The sequence below is a fragment of the Pseudochaenichthys georgianus genome, chromosome 2 (genome assembly GCF_902827115.2).
Source record: "Pseudochaenichthys georgianus chromosome 2, fPseGeo1.2, whole genome shotgun sequence".
Lineage (NCBI taxonomy): Eukaryota > Metazoa > Chordata > Actinopteri > Perciformes > Channichthyidae > Pseudochaenichthys > Pseudochaenichthys georgianus.
Window position 1 is genome coordinate 7,430,727 of NC_047504.1, and position 24,921 is coordinate 7,455,647.

Genomic DNA, 24,921 nt, shown 5'->3' on the forward strand with positions numbered 1-24,921 from the left:
TGGGTCAGAAACCCTCCTTTTTACGCAGCGGTCCAGACATAGACATCATATCTACGGTGACATATATTCAGTTGCCAGTTACTTTTGGCATTAGGGCAGGGATATCTTTCAAGGTTTGACATCATGAATTGCGCTACTTTTAAAGCAAGCAACGATGTTTTCAAATCTGTAATCAAAAAGCTCCTCAAAAACACTATAGAAGCAGTTCCTGCCGTTGTTACGTTAGTTCAAACAGTAACAACGGACTACTTTTCTTAGCGGATGCATGTCAATTTAAATCAATACAAAAAACTATTTTTTAAATCAATACAAAAAACTATTTTTTAAATCCATACAAGCATTTCAATTATTACTGGGAGTCATGTCGTTACTTTGTTGAGAGTGTGGCCATGTGTAATAAGCGGGATAATGTCCACATTGCACATTGCATAATGTCCCTTCATGCCGATCTAGATCCCGCCGCAAAAACAAAACAAAAAACGTCTCGTTCGCGGGCGAGAGCCTATAGGCCCTGGCTGCGGAATGGGGCGGGGTCGGATGTGGGCGGGGCTGGACGTCCGATGGGCGGGGTGTATGGATATCCTAATGACACAAATGGCATCATCTGCTGGACAACTACAATAAGTACAGACACAAATCTGCACTGACTAAATATAATTAATCTGCACTCGACTAAATATAATTTAAAAACTAAATATACAAACTTCATACTAATTAAATGCATGAATGTATTTAAATATGTGGTATAAAAAGTCATATATTCTATATTAGTGTATTTAAGTTCATTATTTAATATTTGTTTTAGATGATAGTGTATTTAAGTATATTATTTAATATTTGTTTTAATTGATTATTCATTTAGTCAGTTCTGTGCATACTCATATCTAGTCCATATATTTCAAATGATACATTGCACTGCATTTAATAGAATGATAGAAAAAGCATTTATTATTTACAACATTTATCATATAACAGAACAATCATTAAGATAACAGAACCAAAAAAGTAAATACAGTAAATATAAAAACCAAACCAAGTATACAAACAAAAAATCTATACAACAGTGAAAGGCTTTGCTGATGCAAACATTCAACCGCGCTCTTCAAAACAGGCATGAACCTTAAGGTTTTCTTTGTCAATGCTCAAAAAACATTAAATAGTCCGACTCAAATTTGAACCTGAACATAAATGCTGTGCTGCCTGGGGATGCTTCAAGCGCTCAGAGAAAGGAGTATGAATGTAAGGTTTCCCCACTGACATAGAGAGGAGGAAAGAATGGCTGGCTCAAGTCAGCAGGAGCAATGTAACTATCACAAAAGACAACAACAGCAACAACATATGTGAGGTAATCATATTTTTCACAAAACGAAGACCACACCATTGGGAAGCTTAACGTCTGTTTAATAAAAATAAGGAACAGGGAGAGGCTTGCAAAGCTCTGGGAGTTGAGACTCAGGTGCGGGGTGAGGGTCTCATTGCAGGTCTTCAGGCTCCATTGAATCCCCCTGGGGTTCTTGTGCTGAAAGAGGGAGACAGGAGAAAGGGTTAGATACATCTAGCAACCAGAGGATGGGAAATTGCCGACCTATTTTAAAACGTACCTTGTGTTTTCACTCTCACTTAAGTCCCTCTCCCTTTGCCATCAATCCAACATCAGCTGAGCTGCAACATAATACATACAGGTAATAATCAACAGAATCACAAAGACATAATATGACTCTGCTAAAAACACTCACCCATAAATTACGTTTTTGTTTACTGTTTGGAAGTCTCAAATATCCACTCTAAATCCATATCGATAGCGATGTATCACAAAAATAGCTCTCTTCCTTATTATTGTGTAACGTTAACTATATTATACTAGCTTGAACTCCAAAATGGATATCCTCATTTCACCACCTCCACCCACTACAATCACACGCCCCAACTCCCTCCACCCGGATAAAAGCACGTTAAGAAGCCCCTTTTCTCTAATTCCACAACGTTGGAGGAAATAACATTAGGAGAACGGATTAATAGGCTGTTCGTGGTTAACGTGTGTTGCTAACGTTATCCGGCATTCTAGCCTAATCTAATCTGTTATCTGTAAACGTCAAATATACTGATTGAAGGGATAATCCACTAACATCCTTTAATACACATGTGTAGTTAATTTGATTCAGATGTTCTGATAATATCCGCAATATAAATCTTTAAACGTCTTCTTACCTTTAAAAGTCCATCACGAACGGTCGGGTCTATTATGCTGCAACCATAGACTGCTAGCCGCAGATCCTCTCAATAGTTTCCCGAAAGTGCTCCGCGATCCGTCATTTCTGTAAAAAACTGGTCCATTGGAGTGAACGGAGATGTCGGAACTCTTCTCTGGGCGGGGTCGGACATCCGACCCCGCCTTTTATCCGACCCCGCCCCATTCCGCGTTCCGCAGCGAGGACCTTCTCGCGAGAGCCGGCTCCCGTCGTTCACTATAGGAAACGCCCCTATAGGAAACGCCTCCTTGCTGCGGTCTGCAGACAGACTCTATTGGGCCAGCGAGGCAGCCCGAGGCCTGAGCGAGGACGCTTAGGGACGCTTAAACGGGGCTACCCCGTTGCAGTGGAAATGCGCCATATGGTTCAAAGGTGTTTCAAAATCAGAATCGTTTTTATTACTTGCACCGCATTAATGTGATGCATAATATTGTTATACACTATTCTCCACTTGCAGTACACTGCCCCAAAATAACATAATAAAAAAAGCCTTCACCGATGTGTATAGAGGCTTCTCAATACTCAAATTTCCCCTCCTCGACTCCTCGGTCCTCCGGTAGTGACCCGGAAATGAATTTCAGCGCGCCATTTTGAAGGACGTCTCATTTCTCTAAATGCACACCGAGGATCGAGCATCGAGGAGGCTCTCTGGAGGAGCTATAACCGAGGATACACTGATGGTTCCTCCACGGCTCCTCCGCGGATGCATTTCCGGGAACGGTGGAGGCGTGACGCACGGCCGGACTTATCTCAGCCAATGACAGCTCTGCATGCATCCCCTGGATATTATTTGAGAACCTGCTCTCATCGCAACGCGATGTTTACAGTGAGAACAGCTGTGAGGTCCTGCAGAAAGCAGAGCAGTGTGTAAAATATATATCACTCAGTATAACAGGCATACTCTCTTTATTTGCTTTAGTTTAGTAGATATCTACAAAGAGTCCATATTTTTCTAAAACCATTTAGTGCTTCACATAATAAAATACACAACGGCTGTAGCCTGATTATGCTTTAGCAGCTGTAGGTGTGTGTGGTACAGTGTGTAGGTGTGTGTGTGGTACAGTGTGTAGGTGTGTGTTGTACAGTGCGCAGATGCCGCGGACAGACGGGTCTCAGTTGGTTTGATGTCCTTACTTTTAATACTTGCAAATACAACTTTTGGCCCGTAATTTCAATTCCCCATTTCAGCGACCAGAGAGAGGGGGGGGGGGATATATCCAGTCTCTGATTGTGTTACGTTATTATGAGAGTGCTCTCATACTTTAAATTGTATATATTTATATAAATATATTTGTGTGTGTGTGTCCGCATCTGTAGCCTGTTATTGTCTCATTATACCGCACTCTCAATGAATTCAAAGTAAATATGTGGGGGAACAATGTTCAGCTGATCTAACTATAAAATATTATATTTATAAATATAAAAAGATTATAAAATATGACAAAACACTCGACAGCTGATGCAGCTGTTGCCACGTAATAATGAACGGACGTCGCTTTAATATGACCGCTCAGAGGAGAGGAGTTCTCATTTCTTTAAACGTCTGCTGCTTCCCCTCCTCTCTCCTCGGTTCCCCTCCTCGGTCCTCCGCTCGCATCTCCTGTGGGCGGGTCTAAGTCTCGAGGAGGGGAGTCGAGGAGAGGAAATTTGAGTATTGAGAAGCCTCTTATGTGTTTATGACGTTTGGTTTAAATTCTGCTTCCTGTTTGTCCATCAACAGAATTTCTACTACCGAAAGCACAACTGATACTAGGCAAGAAGGAACAGAGGTAGGTACACACATGGTACACACGCACACACTATCTAGACAAATGGGACATTTCACTGTTCATGTGTACAGCTTAAAGGCAACATCAACGCTATATATATTCATTTATTAAAGGAAACGGATCATTATGAAGAAATGTAATTTATGTTGTCAATGTATACATTTTAAGTCAACGAAAAGCAAAGTAATAATTTCCAAATTATTTACCATAACAATACAAAATATAATAATAAAGCCAAGCAATGGTTAACGCAAATCAGTAAAACTGTGAATAAATCAGATATAAGTTACGAGTTACAAATACTTGAAGTGAATTGGTTTTTCAGGTGGTTTTAAAGCACAGTATACTTCAAGAGATTCAAAGGTTTATTGATAACACACAACTACAGTGTAATTATGTTAAGTATGAACACTTAGATGGCATTTTCCTCAACAGTGCAATTTACAAGACATAACAAATTAGGTATATAAAAAACAACAACAATGAAGGTCATTTGCATTTTTTGTAGGATATTTTTGTCCACAAGGGTCTTTGAGATGGAGGCACAGATTAAATGATTCTTGGTGAGGGCTGGAGGCTGCCGTGTGCTATGGGTTTCTCGGCTGGGATTGCAATGTACTGTAAACATTAAAAAAAAGCATTTATTTTGTTAAAATATGTCTCAAAAATAAAATTTGGTTTAAAGCCTTTTTCTCAAATTAATTCCAGAAGATATCAGGAGAACCTGGTCTGGACAGTTTCTCGTACAATATACTGGAAATACTTTGTTTAGTTGAGGTGAAGGGCAGCATCTATAATGCGTGCATAAGGCCCAACATGGTCCCAAAATCATAACAGTCCAGACTCTTTCTGTGCCTTGAATTTTACTGACAATTTCAGCATCGGCCCTTACGGGTAGCTGTTGTCTTTCCACTTACGGTGAGCATTGCCCCCCCTAGTGGCTGAAATATATTACAGCATTACTACGTTGAAAACTGTTCCAATACAAATATTTCCTATATCAATATTTTAATAAGGTAGGACACTGGTTAATAATATTGTAGAGTGTTCAAGTAACCAAGGGATATATAGTAGTTATCAAATAAGTAGAAGATGTGCACAGTTATGATAAGTTTTACAGTTATGTAATGCACTGTTGTTGGGGGGAGAGACCGCCCCTTCCATATGAGTGTGTGTGTACGGCGGGCATGGAAAAGTCATACTCAGTCCGGTGAGCGCTGGCTTTATTGCTACTGTATCCGTATGTAGCATCCCACGCGATAGTTGGGACTGTGTACTGACGTCAGTAAAAAAGGTTTGCCCCCCCAAGCGCAAATGTCAAACTCCGCCTATGGGGGAAAGTATAATTCCACAGTTTCATTGCACTTATGAAAGGGGTTGAAATGTATCCTTGTCTTACCTGGACTTCAGTTTGCGTCTCGTTCTTTGATTTGCCTGCATGATGAAATGTTTGGGTAATTGGTCACTGTTTATAAAAGCACAATGATTTCCTGTATGGCATATTTATTCAACATCTCCCCTTGACACCGACACATCAATACTACAGATATGATTATGACTATGATGATGAACGGCACGATCCCAGCAGCCAAGTACATGTATATCCATGAATCCACTTTGGGTTCAGGATTTGCGCTACCTGCAAGAAAGAGAGGACATTTTGTGTGAAAGAGTTTATGAATTTAAACCTAAGCAATATAAACAAGAAAGCAGTGTTCAGGTTCAAATTAAGATGTGAAGAGCATGTTTCTGACTTACTCTCATTTTTCTGTGGAACAGTGGTACGCCCACGTCCATCATCAACTTTAACACAATACAGAGCGCACCCTAAGTCTTACTGGTGTGAAGACAGGCTTTATAGATAACATTTATTCATTTATTATTCAAATACAGATAAATACTAGTTTTTTGTGTGTGATTAATTCATCAATGTGTGCAGTGTGAAAACCAATTTCTTGAGTCACTTTTGTGTAGATGTGTTAATGGACAAAATAAAAAAAACACTCACCATTGACGAAGACGTTGATGTAATGACTGTTACTGCCTCCACTTTGACACTGATACACACCAGAGTCAGCTAGACGTACTTTGTGAAAGATCAGAAATGATATCCCTTCTAATTTGTCTATAAAAATGTCGGAACTCTTCTCTGGGCGGGGTCGGACATCCGACCCCGCCTTTTATCCGACCCCGCCCCATTCCGCGTTCCGCAGCGAGGACCTTCTCGCGAGAGCCGGCTCCCGTCGTTCACTATAGGAAACGCCCCTATAGGAAACGCCTCCTTGCTGCGGTCTGCAGACAGACTCTATTGGGCCAGCGAGGCAGCCCGAGGCCTGAGCGAGGACGCTTAGGGACGCTTAAACGGGGCTACCCCGTTGCAGTGGAAATGCGCCATATGGTTCAAAGGTGTTTCAAAATCAGAATCGTTTTTATTACTTGCACCGCATTAATGTGATGCATAATATTGTTATACACTATTCTCCACTTGCAGTACACTGCCCCAAAATAACATAATAAAAAAAGCACAGCTGTTAAAGATATTGGCATTTAATAAAAGCTAGAAGCAGACCCATGCACACAGTTGTTGTGCACTACACGGGCCACAAGACTCTCTCTACCTGCATGTGACATCGTGGTGGGCGATGCAGTTGTTGGGTGGGGTGTTAGTCAGAAGTGTATGCACGCAATGCAGCAAAGTACGTGAGGTTTGTAGCACTTTCAAAACCACAGAGTAGCAAGTCCCACAGGCCACGCACGCTCCTCCATGTGCTTCATTCGCAGCCTTTCAATACATCTGTTTTTAGCTATTTAACCAGCTGGTACTTTCCCTTTACACAGATTGTATTCATGATAAAAGCTTAAAAATGTTTATCAGACAATCAGTGTGGTTACAGCTTTGTTGCCACAAAATGTTCACTGGAATCAATATGTAGTTTATGTTATTATATAAATATTGTGTCTAGGTGTCGAGCTTATTGGAGGTACATTTTATAAACTTAAATGAGGCATTTTTAAAATTGTTATTTTAATTGTCTTTAGTTATTGCTAGCTTTGCTCCTGTGGAGACCAAGTTGAGCAATCTGTGATATTGAGTGGCAGTGTCACTGGTCACCACATATCTTATGTATATTATTGTCTTTAAAAGGTTTTTATTGTTGTAGAAATGAAATGATTTATTACACTCAGATTTATTCTTCACACGAGGGGGCCTGTGATAATTTCAGGTTCAGTTTTTATTGACACTAGCTGGTTTCAGTCTGAAGTGAAAGGTGCCATTTCCTGGATTCAAGTGGATCTTTGCTTGAGGTAAAATCAAAACAACTCAATGGTTTGTGCTCCAAACATACATGTACTTAAACACCTGTTTGTTAGCGGTGAGTAATATTGAATAATGGCATTGGAATACATTCAATAAAATGCTAATAATGCTAACACAATTAGCACCAACATTCAACAAATTACATACTTGTTGGACGCTTTTATCCAAAGCGACATACATACTCAATACTGTGGACAATCCCCGCAGGAGCAATTTGGGGTGAAGTGTCTCAGGGACACAACGACATGCTGACTGCAGTGGGGATTGAACCTGTGCTCCCCTGAACCCAACACCAAGGCTTTATCCACTGCGCCACACGCCAAATAATTATGTTTGGTGTGCAAAAACTTGCAGTTAATGATTTAATGGTTTTTTTCTTCTTAATCTTCTTCTAATAGGAATGTGTAAGCTAACTTTCACCGTCGTTTTTAAACTAAACAAGTAGCTTACAGAAAGCTAGCCTTCACCGATGTGTATGTGTTTATGACGTTTGGTTTAAATTCTGCTTCCTGTTTGTCCATCAACAGAATTTCTACTACCGAAAGCACAACTGATACTAGGCAAGAAGAAAGGCTACTTGAACAGAGGTAGGTACACACATGGTACACACGCACACACTATCTAGACAAATGGGACATTTCACTGTTCATGTGTACAGCTTAAAGGCAACATCAACGCTATATATATTCATTTATTAAAGGAAACGGATCATTATGAAGAAATGTAATTTATGTTGTCAATGTATACATTTTAAGTCAACGAAAAGCAAAGTAATAATTTCCAAATTATTTACCATAACAATACAAAATTAATAATAAAGCCAAGCAATGGTTAACGCAAATCAGTAAAACTGTGAATAAATCAGATATAAGTTACGAGTTACAAATACTTGAAGTGAATTGGTTTTTCAGGTGGTTTTAAAGCACAGTATACTTCAAGAGATTCAAAGGTTTATTGATAACATACAACTACAGTGTAATTATGTTAAGTATGAACACTTAGATGGCATTTTCCTCAACAGTGCAATTTACAAGACATAACAAATTAGGTATATAAAAAACAACAACAATGAAGGTCATTTGCATTTTTTGTAGGATATTTTTGTCCACAAGGGTCTTTGAGATGGAGGCACAGATTAAATGATTCTTGGTGAGGGCTGGAGGCTGCCGTGTGCTATGGGTTTCTCGGCTGGGATTGCAATGTACTGTAAACATTAAAAAAAAGCATTTATTTTGTTAAAATATGTCTCAAAAATAAAATTTGGTTTAAAGCCTTTTTCTCAAATTAATTCCAGAAGATATCAGGAGAACCTGGTCTGGACAGTTTCTCGTACAATATACTGGAAATACTTTGTTTAGTTGAGGTGAAGGGCAGCATCTATAATGCGTGCATAAGGCCCAACATGGTCCCAAAATCATAACAGTCCAGACTCTTTCTGTGCCTTGAATTTTACTGACAATTTCAGCATCGGCCCTTACGGGTAGCTGTTGTCTTTCCACTTACGGTGAGCATTGCCCCCCCTAGTGGCTGAAATATATTACAGCATTACTACGTTGAAAACTGTTCCAATACAAATATTTCGTATATCAATATTTTAATAAGGTAGGACACTGGTTAATAATATTGTAGAGTGTTCAAGTAACCAAGGGATATATAGTAGTTATCAAATAAGTAGAAGATGTGCACAGTTATGATAAGTTTTACAGTTATGTAATGCACTGTTGTTGGGGGGAGAGACCGCCCCTTCCATATGAGTGTGTGTGTACGGCGGGAATGGAAAAGTCATACTCAGTCCGGTGAGCGCTGGCTTTATTGCTACTGTATCCGTATGTAGCATCCCACGCGATAGTTGGGACTGTGTACTGACGTCAGTAAAAAAGGTTTGCCCCCCCAAGCGCAAATGTCAAACTCCGCCTATGGGGGAAAGTATAATTCCACAGTTTCATTGCACTTATGAAAGGGGTTGAAATGTATCCTTGTCTTACCTGGACTTCAGTTTGCGTCTCGTTCTTTGATTTGACTGCATGATGAAATGTTTGGGTAATTGGTCACTGTTTATAAAAGCACAATGATTTCCTGTATGGCATATTTATTCAACATCTCCCCTTGACACCGACACATCAATACTACAGATATGATTATGACTATGATGATGAACGGCACGATCCCAGCAGCCAAGTACATGTATATCCATGAATCCACTTTGGGTTCAGGATTTGCGCTACCTGCAAGAAAGAGAGGACATTTTGTGTGAAAGAGTTTATGAATTTAAACCTAAGCAATATAAACAAGAAAGCAGTGTTCAGGTTCAAATTAAGATGTGAAGAGCATGTTTCTGACTTACTCTCATTTTTCTGTGGAACAGTGGTACGCCCACGTCCATCATCAACTTTAACACAATACAGAGCGCACCCTAAGTCTTACTGGTGTGAAGACAGGCTTTATAGATAACATTTATTCATTTATTATTCAAATACAGATAAATACTAGTTTTTTGTGTGTGATTAATTCATCAATGTGTGCAGTGTGAAAACCAATTTCTTGAGTCACTTTTGTGTAGATGTGTTAATGGACAAAATAAAAAAAACACTCACCATTGACGAAGACGTTGATGTAATGACTGTTACTGCCTCCACTTTGACACTGATACACACCAGAGTCAGCTAGACGTACTTTGTGAAAGATCAGAAATGATATCCCTTCTAATTTGTCTATAAATTCCCACTGCGTATCAATGTGACTGCTGCTGCTGACGTTGACAGGGACATCTGTTTGCTCACGTTTAATCCAGTCGACCGTTGGGGCTTCTTCACAGAAGAAAACTTTACATTCAATCTCAAGATATTCTCCAACGACAGCTTTATAAGACGTATAAGGGAGTACGTGAGTTTCAATGTAACATTCGTCTGCAAAATAACAAAAAACACAGAAAGGATTCATTTGCTGAATGTTTTAAAAAAAGAAGTAATTTAGTAGTAGTAGTTGTATACATGAAATAATGATAAAAATATACACCTATGTTATTGGACTTTTGGGGAATATTGAATAAACATATCAATATTAAAGTTTTAGCTGTATACTTTTAATAACAATTACAATACAAATAATTCATGTAAAAGATCCAGGTGTAAAATGCTGAGGCTTTGGCTTCCACCTTTTCGTTCAGTATACATTTACTTACTTGAACATACTTTTTCAGTTTAAATTGAAGAGGTTGTACCTTTATACACGGTACACACACATTGAGATCAGTCAATATGCTAAAAAAGACTTACCGTCAGCGTTCAAGGTGAGAAGCAGCCCTGCCCAGATGATCCAGCAGATGTTCGCTCTCATGATGGGAACACTTTCAGCTGCTGAAGTACAGCTTTACAATCCTTTACTTTGACTTCATACCCCTGTCTTCATAGCCGAGCCTTGTGTCAATCTGTGCACATTGACAGTCTTCATCACTTCTTTGCAGTGTCTGTGGTTCAGCCTCTTCAAGCTGACTTCCTCCCCCCCCCTCTCTTTTCCTTCCATCTTCCTGTCCTGCAAATTTCTGCAGCCAAGTGCACAGTGGTTAGGTAATGCAAAGAGCATATATTAATATTTCGGTGTACGAAAATAGCTTTATAATGATGACTTTAATGCACCTGCCCTCCCTGTTGCATATGTATTTTTTTTAAACTGCAAAATCTACAGGAACACGTTACTAGCTTAAGCTAATATTAAATGTAAAAAACGTTGTGGTTTTAATTCTGTTTCCTTTTTGTTACTCAACAGTCTTTCCACTTCAAAAAGCACAGCCCCACACACACACACACACACACACACACACACACACACACACACACACACACACACACACACACACACACACACACACACACACACAAATGTCCCTTCTGTGTTATTACAGCTGGATTTACACGATACGAAAAACACAAATAAAGGCAACATCTATATTCAATATATATTTTATTTTTGACAGTAAACACATCACTATGAAGAAAGATATTATATATTGTCAACAGTAAAACAAATAAAAATGTCAAGGCCATGAAAACACAATTACAAGTTACAGATTTGATTGTTTTAAATGCACATCACACATTGGGACTACTGGTCGTTATCATAGATGTGAGTGGCATGCAAGGCATCATGGGAGTTCTGAGGGCTCGGATGTGTTGTGTCCTCGGATGCTCCTGCACAATCAGATTACATCATAAGAAATGAGTTACTGTTTGCCGCATCATTATATTGATATGTACTGTATTAAAAAAAGAAATCATGTTTTGTGGCATTTTTTAATATATATTTGTTTACTGTATGATTCTTACCATGACACCTCCAACATGACGTGAAGCAAATCATTAGCATTATGGATAAAAACACCACGGCCCCAACAATACGGATTGTGGAATACCAAGATCTCAATTCTTGCTTCTGCAAGATAACAAAGGATTTCAAATGAATAGTTGTTAAAGACAATGATTGTTTTGGCCCATATAACGCATGTAAATTAGCCTTTTCAGAATAGGAGAGAGTGAATAAAGTTTTCGTACCCGGCTTTGCAGTCTCCATTACGTCACCTGAAAAGCATTCACATCGTTTACTTTCCACAACAAAGGTGACTTTACATCTGCAATATGATTATTATAGGAAATAGTAAAGGCCTGCAACAACACATTATGTATCAACAAGGCATTTTCTAATAATCTAACACAAAATAAATAAATTGTGCTTCATTCTGTACCAAATAGACCTGCATTTTGTATAATAATCTATTGCATTTTGTAATAAACCCCCAGAATGCAATATAAAATACATTCCCCTGCGTTCTGTTGTTTGCAGGGTCGGTGATGCATTCAATATGTGGATGTCTTTATCTGTTGATGTGTTTTTAAAAGGCTATGAACACAATGACCCTTAATGTAGTCATTAGATCTGAATTAGCAATAACTAAATAATTAGATCACAGATAACCTATTTGTTTTCTTCTTACACTGCAGCTGCAGACCTCCAACTGTAAAATCAGGTCAGCGACTCAGACGTGATGTTTTTGTAGTCATCGCACCTTTTTTTACACCTTGAGATGTGTGCTACTTTTAACCTTCCACGTTAGATATGTTTAAGTTAACATTACTGACTGTCGCAGAGTGTAGCCATGGCTCGGATTGGGACTGCAAATCCCCAAAAAGAGGGGCATTTTCTTTTTGGAAAGTGCCATTCAATGCGGCCCAAATTCAAAGCGAACGTCTTTGATAGTGATATTACAGTACATCATTACATTGCTGCTCTGCCCTTTTTCAGGAGGAGGAATAGAATGCCGAAACACATTTTAAGTCATTTCTAGTGCCTGATATATTTGTATTGGAAGAATGGCTAATATGTTCCATCAACCTCTACCTCCACTCACACAATCTATAATGATTCTGCACGGATAGAACTTAAATGACTGCAATACAGATACAATGTCTATATTGTATTACAGTTTGACAGCCATTCATTGGTCTCCACTCAAATGTACCCTTCCTTCTCGAATTATAACCTCATTCACATTCTATGCTGTTTCTTTTTCTGTAGGTTTTTAACGCTGCCCTTTTGAGTATTTAGCTGTAGATTGAATAACAAAAACTTACCATTCTGAGTGAAGAGGGGCTCTACTAGTAAGGATGCAACAAGGACGGTCAGGCAGTAGTGAGGTCTCATGGTGGAAACGCTTCAACAAGCTGCTGTACACATCTTTAAGAGTACTATCACAGCAGCAACTGTCAATGACCTCGTTTAATTGACTTCCTGCTTTCAATCACCTAGATCGTCCCACCTACCCACCACACACACCACAGTACCCCAGAGGAAATGTAATGAACACACACACACTCAGAAGCTTGTTGTAAGCAGTGATCACATATGTTCTTAATTCAAATCAGACAGTTATAGATACACATTTGATTGCACAAAATAGGATAATAATTACATTCTCAAGTTCCTAAAGAAAGATTGTACAACACAAAATTACAGGAGGTCATTCATATAGTCATGAAATGAGTCATATGGTACAGTTTGTAAACTCATGAAGCTGTTATCAGATGTGATGTAACTCGACGGCAGTGTACATTCAAGTGTTGGATGTGCAACGTCACAAAACATTCAAAGACCCCGAGCAAATCCATGTCAGAAGAAGACTAAGGATTCTGTGAAAATACTTTTAGTTTATTCTTTAACACGGATAGCCGCGTACTCTGATTGCTCCTCTGTGGGCCTCGGAGGCCGAGCAGCCCTGGCAGGAGGTTGATGGTTCAGAGCAGCGTACACAATCGAACTCCCCTCTTCCTCCGCCATATTTCTCTGTCTCTCCCTGTCCCTGGTTATCACCCTGTACACCGGGTAATTGTCTCTTGGTAAAGGAAGCTCATTGGGTTGTAAGGGCGGTGTTTTTGTCCGTAGGGATCTCCGGCATGGTGGCGCGGAGGGGCTTCCTCTTGGCGAGGGCTGGAGGCAGCCATGATGGAGGGGTTGCTCCACTATGGGGATTGCCATGTACTGCAAATAAGCATTTTCAAATGTTTGACAATGCTTTTGACTAGCCTTGATCTTGTCCCTCGAGTTCGACCTTCACATTGGCCTCTTACATTTGAAATGTGTCTTACCTGGTTTTCGCTTGACGTTTCTTTCTTTGATTTCCCTGCAAGAAACATTTTGGAAGGATTAGTCATTGTTTTTAAAATCACAACATGTCCTGGATTGGATTTTGATTCACCTCCTACCTTTACACCCACGCATCGATACTACAGATATGATTATGACTATGATGATGAACGGCACAATCCCAGCAGCAAAGTACATGTACGTCCATGAATTCACTGTGGGTTCAGGATGTGTGCTACCTGCAAGAAAGAGAGGAAATGCCACTCAATGTCAAAGAGTTTATGAATTTAAACCTAAACAATATAGACAAGGAAGCAGGTTCAAATTAATCTGTGAAGAGCATGTTTCTGACTTACTCTCATTTTTCTGTGGAACAGTGGTACGCCAACGTCCATCATCAACTTTAACACAATACAGAGCGCACCCTAAGTCTTACTGGTGTGAAGACAGGCTTTATAGATAACATTTGTTCATTTATTATTCAATAATTTAGAATTAAGAGCTACACAATGTAAAGATGTAAGTCAGTTCTGTGTCAATGTTTTAAAAGTTTTAAAATTCCCACTCACCATTGACGAAGACGTTGATGTAATGACTGTTACTTTCTCCACTTTTACACTGATACACACCAGAGTCATTCAGACGTATATTGGGAAAGACCAGAAATGATATCCCTTCTGATTTGTTTATAGATCCCCACTCCATTTTAATGCGACTGCTGATGTTGACAGGGACATCCGTTTTCTCATATTTAATCCAGTCGACCGTTGGTGGGGCTTCTTTACAGAATGCAACTCCACATTTAATCTCAAGTTGTTCTCCCACGACAGCTTTATAAGATGTATTTCGGAGTACTCTAGTTTCAATGAGACATCCGTCTGCAAAAAAACACAGAAAGGATTAATTTGCGTTTAAAAAGTTCTTATTGTTAATGTATACTCTTTTGTATGTTTCAGACGTAGATGTTGAAAATGTTAGGAATCAAACATAACTCATAATCATATTTTTAAATTAAAGACTGAGGTTTAAGACTTTAGATTTGTTTGGGTAAATCATGGCTTTCAAGACTTTTTAAGTCCAATTGACTTTTTGGGCAGTGTTTCTATTAAACTTTGTTTCTTGATTCATAACCCCAAATTGCGGCAATGACATGGCAGTTGTGGTTGACATTCATATGACAGTAGTGTTAAGTGTTAAATTATTAAACACACAGAAAACGGATTATAGATTTTATTTTAATGAAAATTAACATTTTGAATCCCACCTAAATGACACCGTCTCTCGGAAATGTATACCCGTATGAATTTCACCTAGATGACCCTTAAATGACTAAATCAGTGAAGTGTGTAACATTTGACGCCAGATACATCATCATTCATAATCGTAGAGGTAGAAAACTCAGATTTTTTTATATAAAAAGTGATATTTCAATGTTTTTGTATGTTGTATTTTGTTAATCCTCCTTCTGTCACGCATATGCTATACTTGTGACAGTTGCGATAATAAAAGTCAATTTTCAGTTGTTGGTTGCTCACTGCCACCATCATAAGTCACTATTGAATTATACTCTAGCCTCAAACCACGAGGAAACCGTACCAAACCACAGCAGTGACTAACATAAATAAATGACACTGTGGTCGTATCAATAAATAAGCTTTCACACTGCCATTTGACACCACTCTTATACAGTATGGCAAATGGGACACTTTCGAAACTAGAAACGAGATGTGGGTAGACTGATAAAGCTAAAACATATGCTTTTGTGCCATGTTTTTAAATACATTTTATGTCTGTATGAAATCTCTAATTTTTTCCATTAAGCTCCCACACGCATGAAAACGACCCATGATATGGAAATTACCTGAAAGAAGCCTTTTAAGCAGAGAAGTTACAATTATCTTTCACATTCAAGACTTAGTTTCAAAGACAAGTATTATGTGGCATGTTAAAAGAAGGTAGGAGATGGGCTAACTTGTTTCTGTAGTTGCATTTTAAGAGTTCCTGACCTTTTCTGGCCTCCACGGCATTAAAATAGTGGTCCCAATGCTGACTTTCACTCCAAAAGCCAGATTTAACACATAACAGACGTACGGAGGAAGGAGAAGTTACACAGACACTGAGACGACACAATATGCAGAAAAAAAGACTTACCGTCAGCGTTTAAGGTGAGAAGCAGCTCTGCCCAGATGCACACATGAAGGATGGTGCAGCAGAGGTTCGGCTTCATCTTCCAGTCGCAGTTCATCTAAGCTGGAGACGTTCCTCGGAGCACCTCATTATTAGTTTAAAACAGAGAAGTGCTGAAGCTTAGGTTGGAGCTACATGCTGCTTCCTCTTTCTACTCTCTGCGGCTCACTACCTTCTGGCTCTTTCCCAGGGCGGTGGGTGCACTGGAGGGGAGAGAACGTCTATGGGTGGTCTCACTTCTTTAAATGTTTCACTACCAGTGCAGAAAAACATCTCAGGTTAGGTCCTACACTTTCAGGTGCTGATGTACAGCTTTAGCTTTACAGGTTGTAATACCTCTCTTTTCATATCCAAGGCTTTTTCGATCTGTGCACATTGACAGTCTTCATCACTTATTTGCAGTGTCTGTGGTTCAGCCTCTTCAAGCTGACTTCCTCCCCTCTCTCCTTTCCTTTCATCTTCCTCTCTTGCAAACTTCTGTGGCCTTGTGCACAGCACAACGGTGAGGTTATATGAGGATGCACGGTGCAGTGTTGGGTAGGTGGGGACGCTGTGGCCTTGTTTTTTGATGTCCAATCTGTTGATGTGTGTGTGTGTTTGTGGTTACTATCAGGCTAACCCATCGGCCTGGACGGCTTACCTGTCAATGAATCCGCCTCATTCATGTTTTAAAAGCCCACTTTGATAGATAATACGTTTCTATTCAACAAAATGTTTATTTTATTCATATTGTTTTTTAAAGAAGAATTATTAATGCATATTTACAGATGTCCAGTATTAAAATGGTACCACTTATACATGATTTAAACATATATCTTCATGTCCACACAATATTATTATTCGGTTTACACCCTGAAAAGCTTCACATAATACTGCGTCATATTTTATAAACTGAAGAAAAAAAAGAAAATACTCAAATACAGTAAAAGTACATAAGATTTGTATGATATTTGTACAACAATAGCTAAGCTTAGATACTTAGGAGCTCACCTGCTGTTGTTTTAACCTGCATCTCATGGGAAAAGATACAAGTATTAAGTAAAGTAAGCAAAAACAGAATAATTGTAATAATATAATAATGAAGTGAATTGATTGGAGTAAAGGAACAAACATATTTATTTCAGATGAAAAGAAAATCATCGTTGTTGGGAATTAAATATATTTGTTCTAGTACAACAGCGGCGACATGTGGCGTTCAGGGTCAGCACGGATTCTCGAGGAGCTGCGTCTACGCCTTCCCTTTACGTAATGACGCAGATTACGTCACTACGTCTTGGACGAGCCGAAAATGGCGGAGTATCTAGCATCCATTTTCGGCACAGAGAAAGACAAGTAAGTTTTATTCAATATTTACTGTAGGAATTCCCTAAACTATGATTATTACAAGAGTAATTTTGCAGTGGCTCTTCTTCGTCGTCAGCAGGGCTCAGTTTGTGAACTCAGGGCTTCTGAATGTCTCAGTGAAGCTAACTTTAGCAACAGGAAGCTAACGCTGAATGAAACTCAGGAAGAACCTCAGATAACCTGCAGCTGTTCGATTACGTTTTGTATAAAATGTGTCATTTTTCAAAGTGTTGTTAGTGTGTTTGTTAGTGAGTTTGTTGATATACGATTTAATATTATGGAAGCATTTTTTTTTGCTTTATTTATTAGCCAGGTAACGTGTCGCTTAGTTAATTATTGAACTTGCTAGCAGACTAGCTGCTCTCTTTGCTCAAGCGGATTGTTCTGTTTCGTTTCACCGGTGGAGTGCAGCAAAAACAATTAACCTATTGCAATTTACAGACGTTAATATCATATGTTTACGATGCATTTAAAGCAATAATGTGACAATTGTTGTGAGTATTGGTGCCGTTCGTTCAAGGGGTAGTGTCTGACATTTCTAAACAAAACGTAAGAAAGCATTATTTAACTCATTCACATTAGTGGAGGTGCAAAGAAATATATCAAATAAGATAAGAAGTCCTTTTATTTATCCCAATTTGGGAAATGTTTGCTTTGCAGCAGCATAAACAGACATGGCATTGTCCAATACAAATTTAAAAGACTAGAAATAAACATTCCAAAATGTAAACATCTCAATAGAAATAAAATAGCATTAGCAAAAAGGTCTTTTACTTTAATAGAATATTTAAAGGATAAGTCTGGTGATTGTTCACATTGTAAACCAATGAAAAGACCAAAACCAACAGAGAATCTGATGTGGAAACCACTGTTGCATGTTTATCTAAAACCTGATGGAGTTTATTATCTCTGTTGAACTCCATGCTGGTCAAAAAGTTGTTACAAACACATCACACCGTTACCCTTGTACCATAAATACTCAGTAGCTCACACTACATACACTATTTACTCCTGTTTTACTGAACAATTGTTGCACTGTTAAGTGGCCACAGATAAGTCGAGTTTGTTCTATAATTATAATTGGCAACAAGTACTAAATGATGCCACTTTTTCTTCTTTGCCAGGGTCAACTGCTCCTTCTATTTTAAAATTGGCGCTTGCAGACATGGAGACCGCTGCTCGAGATTGCACAACAAACCAACCTTCAGCCAGGTGAGGATGCCCGTAAAGTTGTTCTCCCAATATAGGGGCTTTATATGTCAATATTGCTGTCTGACTAAATGCTTTTCCTGCAGACCATCTTGATCCAGAACATCTACCGTAATCCTCAGAACAGCGCACAGACGGCCGACTCTTCTCGCTGTAAGTAAAACATTTGTCAGCAGCCTCCCTTTGTGCTACCTTTACAGTGGTGCTCACATGTAACTCCACATGTGAGGCACTGCTTCAGCTCCCATTGTTGCCCAAGTATCCAAAAAACTAATATTTCGCTGTGAATAATACCAATAAAAGCCCCCGCTTCTGATACTTCCGCTATCTGCTTTTCAACCTTGTGCAGTTAAGCCTTCCTGCCAAAACACAAGCACTATTACAGTGTGCTGTTAATGAGAGAATACTAACTAGTGTGTGTGTTGTAACTGTGTTGAGCCCAGGCTCTTAGAGCTGAAGCAGTGCCTCTCTCACAGGTAAGTGTGTTAAGGGGGGAATTGTGCATTAGAATTGAGGTGTGTGTATTAGGAACCTCCAGCACTGACTGCACTTAACTTACTGTGTCACACCTCTCCCCATAAATCTGGCTCAGTGTAGAAACTGTTCCTCCAGTGAACGCATCACATCTAGTCCAGGAGATAGAGTAACAGGACACATACTGTACTGCATGTTTACCGGAGTCCATGTCGTACAGCAATGTGCAACACGATCATTCAAAATCAACTCATTTCAAAGTAAACGCTACTGTGGAGAAGACGAAGAGGGATCAGCTCTAGTTTCCTTGCTTCTGTGAAATAGTGTAGCTTCTGGCAACAACTAACACACACACCTTTCTGGATCTATGTGTACAGGGTGTAACTATTATAGCAAGCAGGGCTCTCGACTAACTTTTTTCCCCATCCTCCCGGAACCGTCCCGAAATACAATCTAAGCCGTCCCGAAATTAATGTGGACCGTCCCGAATTTAAAAATGTTAGTTTTTCTACATTATCATTAGTTAAAATCATTCAAAGTGACCTTTAACATAAATAAAACATCATACAAATCCATCCATCCATCCATCTTCTCCCGCTTATCCGTGGTCGGGTCGCGGGGGTAGCAGTTCCAGCAGAGAGCCCCAAACTTTCTTTTCCCTGGCGACATCAACCAGCTCTGACTGGGGGATCCCAAGGCGCTCCCAGGCCAGCGAAGAGATATAATCCCTCCACCTGGTCCTAGGTCTACCCCTTGGTCTCTTCCCAGCTGGACGTGCCTGGAACACCTCCCTAGGGAGGCGCCCAGGTGGCATCCTAACTAGGTGCCCGAACCACCTCAACTGGCTCCTTTCGACGCGAAGGAGGAGCGGTTCAACTCCGAGTCCCTCCCTGATGACCGAACTTCTCACCTTATCTCTAAGGGAGACACCAGCCACCCTGCGGAGGAAACCCATCTCGGCCGCTTGTATCCGCGATCCAAATCTTTAGATGATAAATCATCAACCTTTTTATTTGAGTAAATCATTCAATCACATAAACAAAGGCCAAATATATTTAAACAAAATTACTCTAATATTGAATCCAATCAAGTCCCATCCAATTATCAAAAAAATCCAACACTGTGTCCTGGGGCCTCATGTATAACGCCGTGCGTAGGATTCACGTGGGAAGGTTGCTTACGTAGTACAAAGCAAAAAAATAGGGACAGACATTTTCCGATTCACCAAACATTGCGTACCGGCGAGGAAAGTGCGTACAGCACTTCCTACGCCGGTTTCCCTTTTATAAATCACAATCGACTCGAAATGCGGTGCAGCTTTTGCGGGCTTCACATTACGCCCATATTTGCCTATAAATAGTCAAAGAAACGCCCATTCATTCTGACTGACTTTATGAAGAAGATCGCAGGAAATGACGACGGAACAGCTAAAAAAGACGTCTCACACCGTGTCAGATTTTGGTTATTTTGGGGAGGTCAAGATAAATCATATTGTTTGGTGGATGCAGTTTGAACCAGAGTCGCAGCATGGAGGTCGGATCGTCACCAAAATAAATAAATAAGTGGCCCGAAAAAGGTTAATGACAAAAAAATACACATAGCCTTCCTCAGGCAGTGTGTTTGTACCGGGGACAGGAGACCCCCCTTGATGAGAGACTGTAAGAAGTGAACGGGGAATCCCTCCGGAGTGGAGTCATGACGACTGGATCTGAATCCCCCCCCCCCGCAGCAACTCTATATCCACCAGTTAAAGGAAATACAACTAATGTGTTGAGTTATATTAGCTGTACAATTAACCATATATGGTGTTCTTCCATACCTCCTGTGTTTTACGAGCGACTTATCAAGTCTTAGCAAACGGCATAAAACACGATTAAACGTGATAGTATATAAAACCATGCTCGTATCTACAACCTATAGAAATGCAAAACGGCGTCAGTTTAGACGTAATTCTGTCCTCCTGCTTACCGCATCATTTATGAGAAAACATTTCATAACATTAGCTCAACATATTCGAGGTGGTTTTAAATAACATATCTGTATTTATTTATTTCTCCAAGTTATGTGTGTGTGTGCACTGAGGAGTCTCAAACAGGCGTTTGTTAAATCATTTTAAGATTGGCTTTAATACATTTTTGCAAATGAATTCTTCATATATGATAAATAAGAGGTAACATTTTATTTATGGTATTATTTCCACACATTTCTCTCCATCCTTCCTTCTGCCAACGGTGTCGCAGTTTCTCGTCTCTCCCGTTGTTGTGCTTAGTGCGTACGCATGGGTTAGAGTTTGCGTGGAGGACCGCACGTTTTCCCGTCAAGTTAGTATTTTATAAATCGCAAACGTTGCGTAGAAACTGGCGTACGCCATCTTTTGAGCGTATATCCCTTTATAAATGAGGCCCCTGGAGACAGAACCCAGAGTAACCACTAACCAGGATGACCGTCTGTAACACAGTCAGGAGGCCTTTACAAACGGCCCGCCCCCTCGCACACAGACGGGAGAGAGAGATCTCGTCTGGATTGGAAAGCTCGAAAATGCATCATAGACGCATGTTGTAGTCTTATTGCATATTAGAAACGGAGTTGGTGAAACTAAAACTGCGATATAATGTGTGTTAGGGAAATAATTGACCTAGACACCTAGATAGGACGTACAGGACCAACCCTGACGTCTGTTTATCTCCTTTAAGGACACAGGCTGCTTGAGCCATAATGTTATTGTTCCCATTCTGTGACTGGTCAACCCTAGGTCACAGATGGTCTGTTGTTGTGGGTGCACTGGGACACTTCCTTCTTTGTTGTTTGTGGACTCCAAGGTATGACGTCTTCGAGGCCATAAGTGACGGACGCAAGTGACTCAGTGTGCCCAACTGGTTAAACTATCTTATCTAAACATGTTGATTACTCTGTGAAACCAGTTAAACGAGCGAGAGGCGCTCCAGAGTTGACGTGGCAACCACCCGTGCAGTCAGACCGTGACTGTGTGACTTGTGAAGTGAATTCTCCGGCCGTAACTCCAAATAAACCTCCAGTGTTTGACATCGAAGCTCCTGCTCTACCGTGTCTCCTTCCTGAGTCGGTGACTCCCACTGCATTGCTACACAGAAGTTTCCATAACAATGTGTATGTAGCAATAATACATATGACATATCTTTTTTAAATATCTCCAGTACCGATAAAAAGTCAGATAACGTCGGAGCTTAACGTTACCACTGTCTTTAATAATTCCGGCCCATTTAATACCGGGGCTCGGTACCCATCCCTACATGGGGAGAGGCGCAGCATATTGCTAAGGACTAAATACAATGGAGAGTTCTCATCTCAGCCTTATTACTCATAGGGGATGAAGAGGAGTAAGTAAATAAAGAGGCCGGCGCTCCAGGGTCTGGTTCTGCTGTGCGTTTTTGTGATGTCACGGTAAAACATTTCAGAATTCCTCCATGGGATGCCATTGTACATCACTCAACCCGCAAAATACACACACTCAGTACATAGCTAGACCCGCAAATTTGCGAGCCAGGAATTCGCGGGGACAGCTGTAGCTACATGTGTGTGTATTTCGCGGGTTTCTAAATGTTTTGTGCGTGTGTGTTTATGTTGACAAGGTGGTTTAATAACTGTGTGCTACACAAAACGTGCAGTCGGTTTAATTTTCATCGTCATTTGTAGTAGAGTTAGAAGGGTATTTTTATTTTAACTATCGTCCCAAAATTATTTTTTATCCTCCCCGACACTATTTTGTTCGACGACGGGACGTCCTTAATCTCGAGCCCTGATAGCAAGGCTTATCAAGCGTCAGTTAGACGTGTTTGTTTAAAGCCACACGGCCCATGTGAACACCGTCTGTCCCTCTGGTGTTGCCCTGACCGTCTCTTGTTGACACGTTGCAGGTGCTGTCAGCGATGTGGAAATGCAGGAGCACTACGACGAGTTCTTCGAGGTGAGTGACCCTTTGACGTGGCGTCAACATATGAGTCGTTCATATTTACAAATGTTTTATTTGCCTAATTGTGACCTTGTTTATCAATCCTGGATATGTGGATAAGGTCATTCGAGGAAATCTGTGGATATAAATCCAAATGTAAACTGTATCATAATACATAACGGTACCACATAAGTATTAATAAAACATGGTAATTGTTATTTCTTTCCTCTCATTTCCGATACAGGAGGTGTTCGCAGAGATGGAGGAGAAGTACGGAGAGGTGGAGGAGATGAACGTGTGCGACAACTTGGGCGACCACCTCGTCGGAAATGTCTACGTTAAGGTTGGTAACGGATCTTAATGTATTCACGAGAGAGGGAGCGAATGAATAACACTGAATTAAAAATCCCATAAGGATGTGGCTGAATTTAGTGAACATGCAGAACATAATATGTTACACAACTTTATTTCAAATGATTTGTATAACCCCTGATGGCAGACTGAAGCTCTCCCACCTTTATGGATTTCTTACTTTCATTCAGCAGGAAACATGTGCCCAATCACTTCTAAAGTCTGGAGAGAAGGAACATCTCCAACGTGAAACCTTCTTGAGGCAGAAAACCTCTTCCTATAGTTCATTTTCATCAAATATGCGTACCAGATGATAAAAGAAGTGCAATGGCAGGAAGGAGGAGAAATACTGAAAGCCATGTTAGATTAAATTAGCTTTTTATGTAAATACAGTGTCATTGTGTTCATTTGTTTCACATTCGCTGCAGCAACTTGCTGTTTCCTCGGATATCCTAAGTATTTGTACACCCTGTGTGTAGTTTCGCAGAGAGGAGGACGCAGAGAAAGCTGTCATGGACCTGAACAATCGTTGGTTCAACGCCCAGGCCGTCCACTCAGAGCTCTCCCCCGTCACCGACTTCAGGGAAGCCTGCTGCCGCCAGTACGAGATGGGGTGAGACACTGCAGATTCAGATAAAAACCGCACACAAACAAACAACAATATCATCTGCCCTGCTCCTTTTAAATACATTCTCTGTGTGATTTATCATTTTAAATGCAAAGATAAATGTTATTTGCAGTGCGAGGATGCGAGCGCTCCTCCCCTTGTTTAGGAGTCAGTGTTTTTCCATTGGAGCGGGGGTTGTTTGCTCCGCCGGCGATAGCACGAACGTGTGTGTGGGGGGGGGATGATGAAGATCAGATTTTGCTCTGGTGGGCTCGCATGCTGCTCAGATTGTGTAACAAACTTTTCCTTCATGGCCCGGCTCCATTACATACCAGTGGGGTGAGCTTTAACCCTTCCTGTGCTGGGTTTCCTGCAGGGAGTGTACCAGAGGAGGCTTCTGCAACTTCATGCACCTGAAACCCATATCGCGGGAACTTCGACGGGAGTTGTACGGCCGCCGCAGGAAAGGGTAAAGACATTTTTACATTCATACTTAGGGGTCAGAAAAGGATTTGTGGATTCATTTGTCTTTCCTGCCACCAGGCCTGACCCTGGCGCGCGCCCCAGGGAACGGCGCTCCCGATCCAAGGACCGGCGGCGGGACCGCGAGAGACCGAGAAGGTCGAGGGACCGAGAGCGCTCCGGACGATTCTGAAAGAAGCCGAGACCGACGCCATGTCCTCCCAAATCCCCCCCCCCCTCTCTCATCCGCAGCAGTGATGACAAAGTTATTTTTTCTTTATTGGTGAATTGTTGGAAGTGTTTTCTTTCTCTGTTTTCTTTTATTCCCTTTTTTAAGACAAGTTCATGTCACTTTCTCAATAAAACAGATTTGTAATTCTGCACTTGCA

At 40.4% G+C, this 24,921-nt stretch overlaps 3 protein-coding genes and 2 long non-coding RNA genes across 10 annotated transcripts; 1 reads left to right on the forward strand and 4 right to left on the reverse strand.

Annotated features, from left to right (window-relative positions):
• Positions 1-1,384: 1,384 nt before the first annotated feature.
• On the reverse strand, positions 1,385-2,310 carry LOC139435290 (uncharacterized). 2 transcript variants are annotated; one of them, XR_011644573.1, is made up of 3 exons: positions 2,209-2,310; positions 1,602-1,662; positions 1,385-1,519 (listed from the first exon to the last, which is right to left on the reverse strand). It is a non-coding gene; the product is annotated as an uncharacterized lncRNA (long non-coding RNA). The 2 variants fall into 2 exon arrangements; XR_011644572.1 differs by lacking the exon at positions 2,209-2,310 and having other exon boundaries at positions 1,602-2,201.
• A 1,652-nt stretch (positions 2,311-3,962) lies between these two features.
• Positions 3,963-24,921, forward strand: LOC117459352 (splicing factor U2AF 35 kDa subunit-like). The gene is made up of 10 exons (XM_034100130.2): positions 3,963-4,018; positions 7,865-7,924; positions 17,329-17,489; positions 18,626-18,713; positions 18,797-18,863; positions 23,078-23,127; positions 23,357-23,455; positions 23,943-24,076; positions 24,447-24,539; positions 24,614-24,921. The coding sequence occupies exons 3-10, from the start codon at positions 17,446-17,448 to the stop codon at positions 24,723-24,725; spliced, it is 687 nt and encodes a 228-aa protein (XP_033956021.1). The 5' UTR covers positions 3,963-4,018; positions 7,865-7,924; positions 17,329-17,445; the 3' UTR covers positions 24,726-24,921.
• Positions 4,371-6,133, reverse strand: LOC117459385 (uncharacterized). Of its 2 annotated transcripts, none has more exons than XR_004553522.2 (2): positions 6,027-6,133; positions 4,371-5,657 (listed from the first exon to the last, which is right to left on the reverse strand). It is a non-coding gene; the product is annotated as an uncharacterized lncRNA (long non-coding RNA). The 2 variants fall into 2 exon arrangements; XR_011644346.1 differs by having other exon boundaries at positions 4,371-5,821.
• Positions 8,092-10,815, reverse strand: LOC117459359 (B- and T-lymphocyte attenuator-like). Of its 3 annotated transcripts, XR_004553517.2 has the most exons (5): positions 10,613-10,815; positions 9,932-10,243; positions 9,682-9,726; positions 9,323-9,562; positions 8,092-8,541 (listed from the first exon to the last, which is right to left on the reverse strand). XR_004553517.2 is itself a non-coding variant. In XM_034100142.2 (4 exons), the coding sequence occupies exons 1-4, from the start codon at positions 10,671-10,673 to the stop codon at positions 9,393-9,395; spliced, it is 588 nt and encodes a 195-aa protein (XP_033956033.1). In that variant the 5' UTR covers positions 10,674-10,815; the 3' UTR covers positions 8,092-9,392. The 3 variants fall into 3 exon arrangements, 1 of the variants encoding a protein (XP_033956033.1); XR_011644345.1 differs by lacking the exon at positions 9,682-9,726; XM_034100142.2 differs by having other exon boundaries at positions 8,092-9,562.
• Positions 13,211-16,758, reverse strand: LOC117459335 (B- and T-lymphocyte attenuator-like). Of its 2 annotated transcripts, XM_034100112.2 has the most exons (6): positions 16,122-16,758; positions 14,540-14,848; positions 14,327-14,371; positions 14,090-14,209; positions 13,973-14,007; positions 13,211-13,865 (listed from the first exon to the last, which is right to left on the reverse strand). In XM_034100112.2, exons 1-6 carry the CDS (start codon positions 16,213-16,215, stop codon positions 13,536-13,538), a joined length of 933 nt encoding a protein of 310 aa, XP_033956003.1. In that variant the 5' UTR covers positions 16,216-16,758; the 3' UTR covers positions 13,211-13,535. The 2 variants fall into 2 exon arrangements, with proteins under 2 accessions (XP_033956003.1, XP_033956010.1); XM_034100119.2 differs by lacking the exon at positions 14,327-14,371.

Coding starts and splice junctions, on each gene's coding strand:
- LOC117459335 (XM_034100112.2), bottom strand. CDS start 16,215: ATGAACTGCGACTGGAAGATGAAGCCGAACCTCTGCTGCACCATCCTT. Junction 14,008..14,089: donor ATCGATGCGTGGGTGTAAAG/GTAGGAGGTGAA, acceptor TGTTTCTTGCAG/GGAAATCAAAGAAAGAAACG. Junction 13,866..13,972: donor AAACGTCAAGCGAAAACCAG/GTAAGACACATT, acceptor GCTTATTTGCAG/TACATGGCAATCCCCATAGT.
- LOC117459359 (XM_034100142.2), bottom strand. CDS start 10,673: ATGAGAGCGAACATCTGCTGGATCATCTGGGCAGGGCTGCTTCTCACC. Junction 9,727..9,931: donor CATCAACGTCTTCGTCAATG/GTGAGTGTTTTT, acceptor ATTGTGTTAAAG/TTGATGATGGACGTGGGCGT. Junction 9,563..9,681: donor TGTTCCACAGAAAAATGAGA/GTAAGTCAGAAA, acceptor TCTTTCTTGCAG/GTAGCGCAAATCCTGAACCC.
- LOC117459352 (XM_034100130.2), top strand. CDS start 17,446: ATGGCGGAGTATCTAGCATCCATTTTCGGCACAGAGAAAGACAA. Junction 18,864..23,077: donor GACGGCCGACTCTTCTCGCT/GTAAGTAAAACA, acceptor GACACGTTGCAG/GTGCTGTCAGCGATGTGGAA. Junction 24,540..24,613: donor TACGGCCGCCGCAGGAAAGG/GTAAAGACATTT, acceptor TCCTGCCACCAG/GCCTGACCCTGGCGCGCGCC.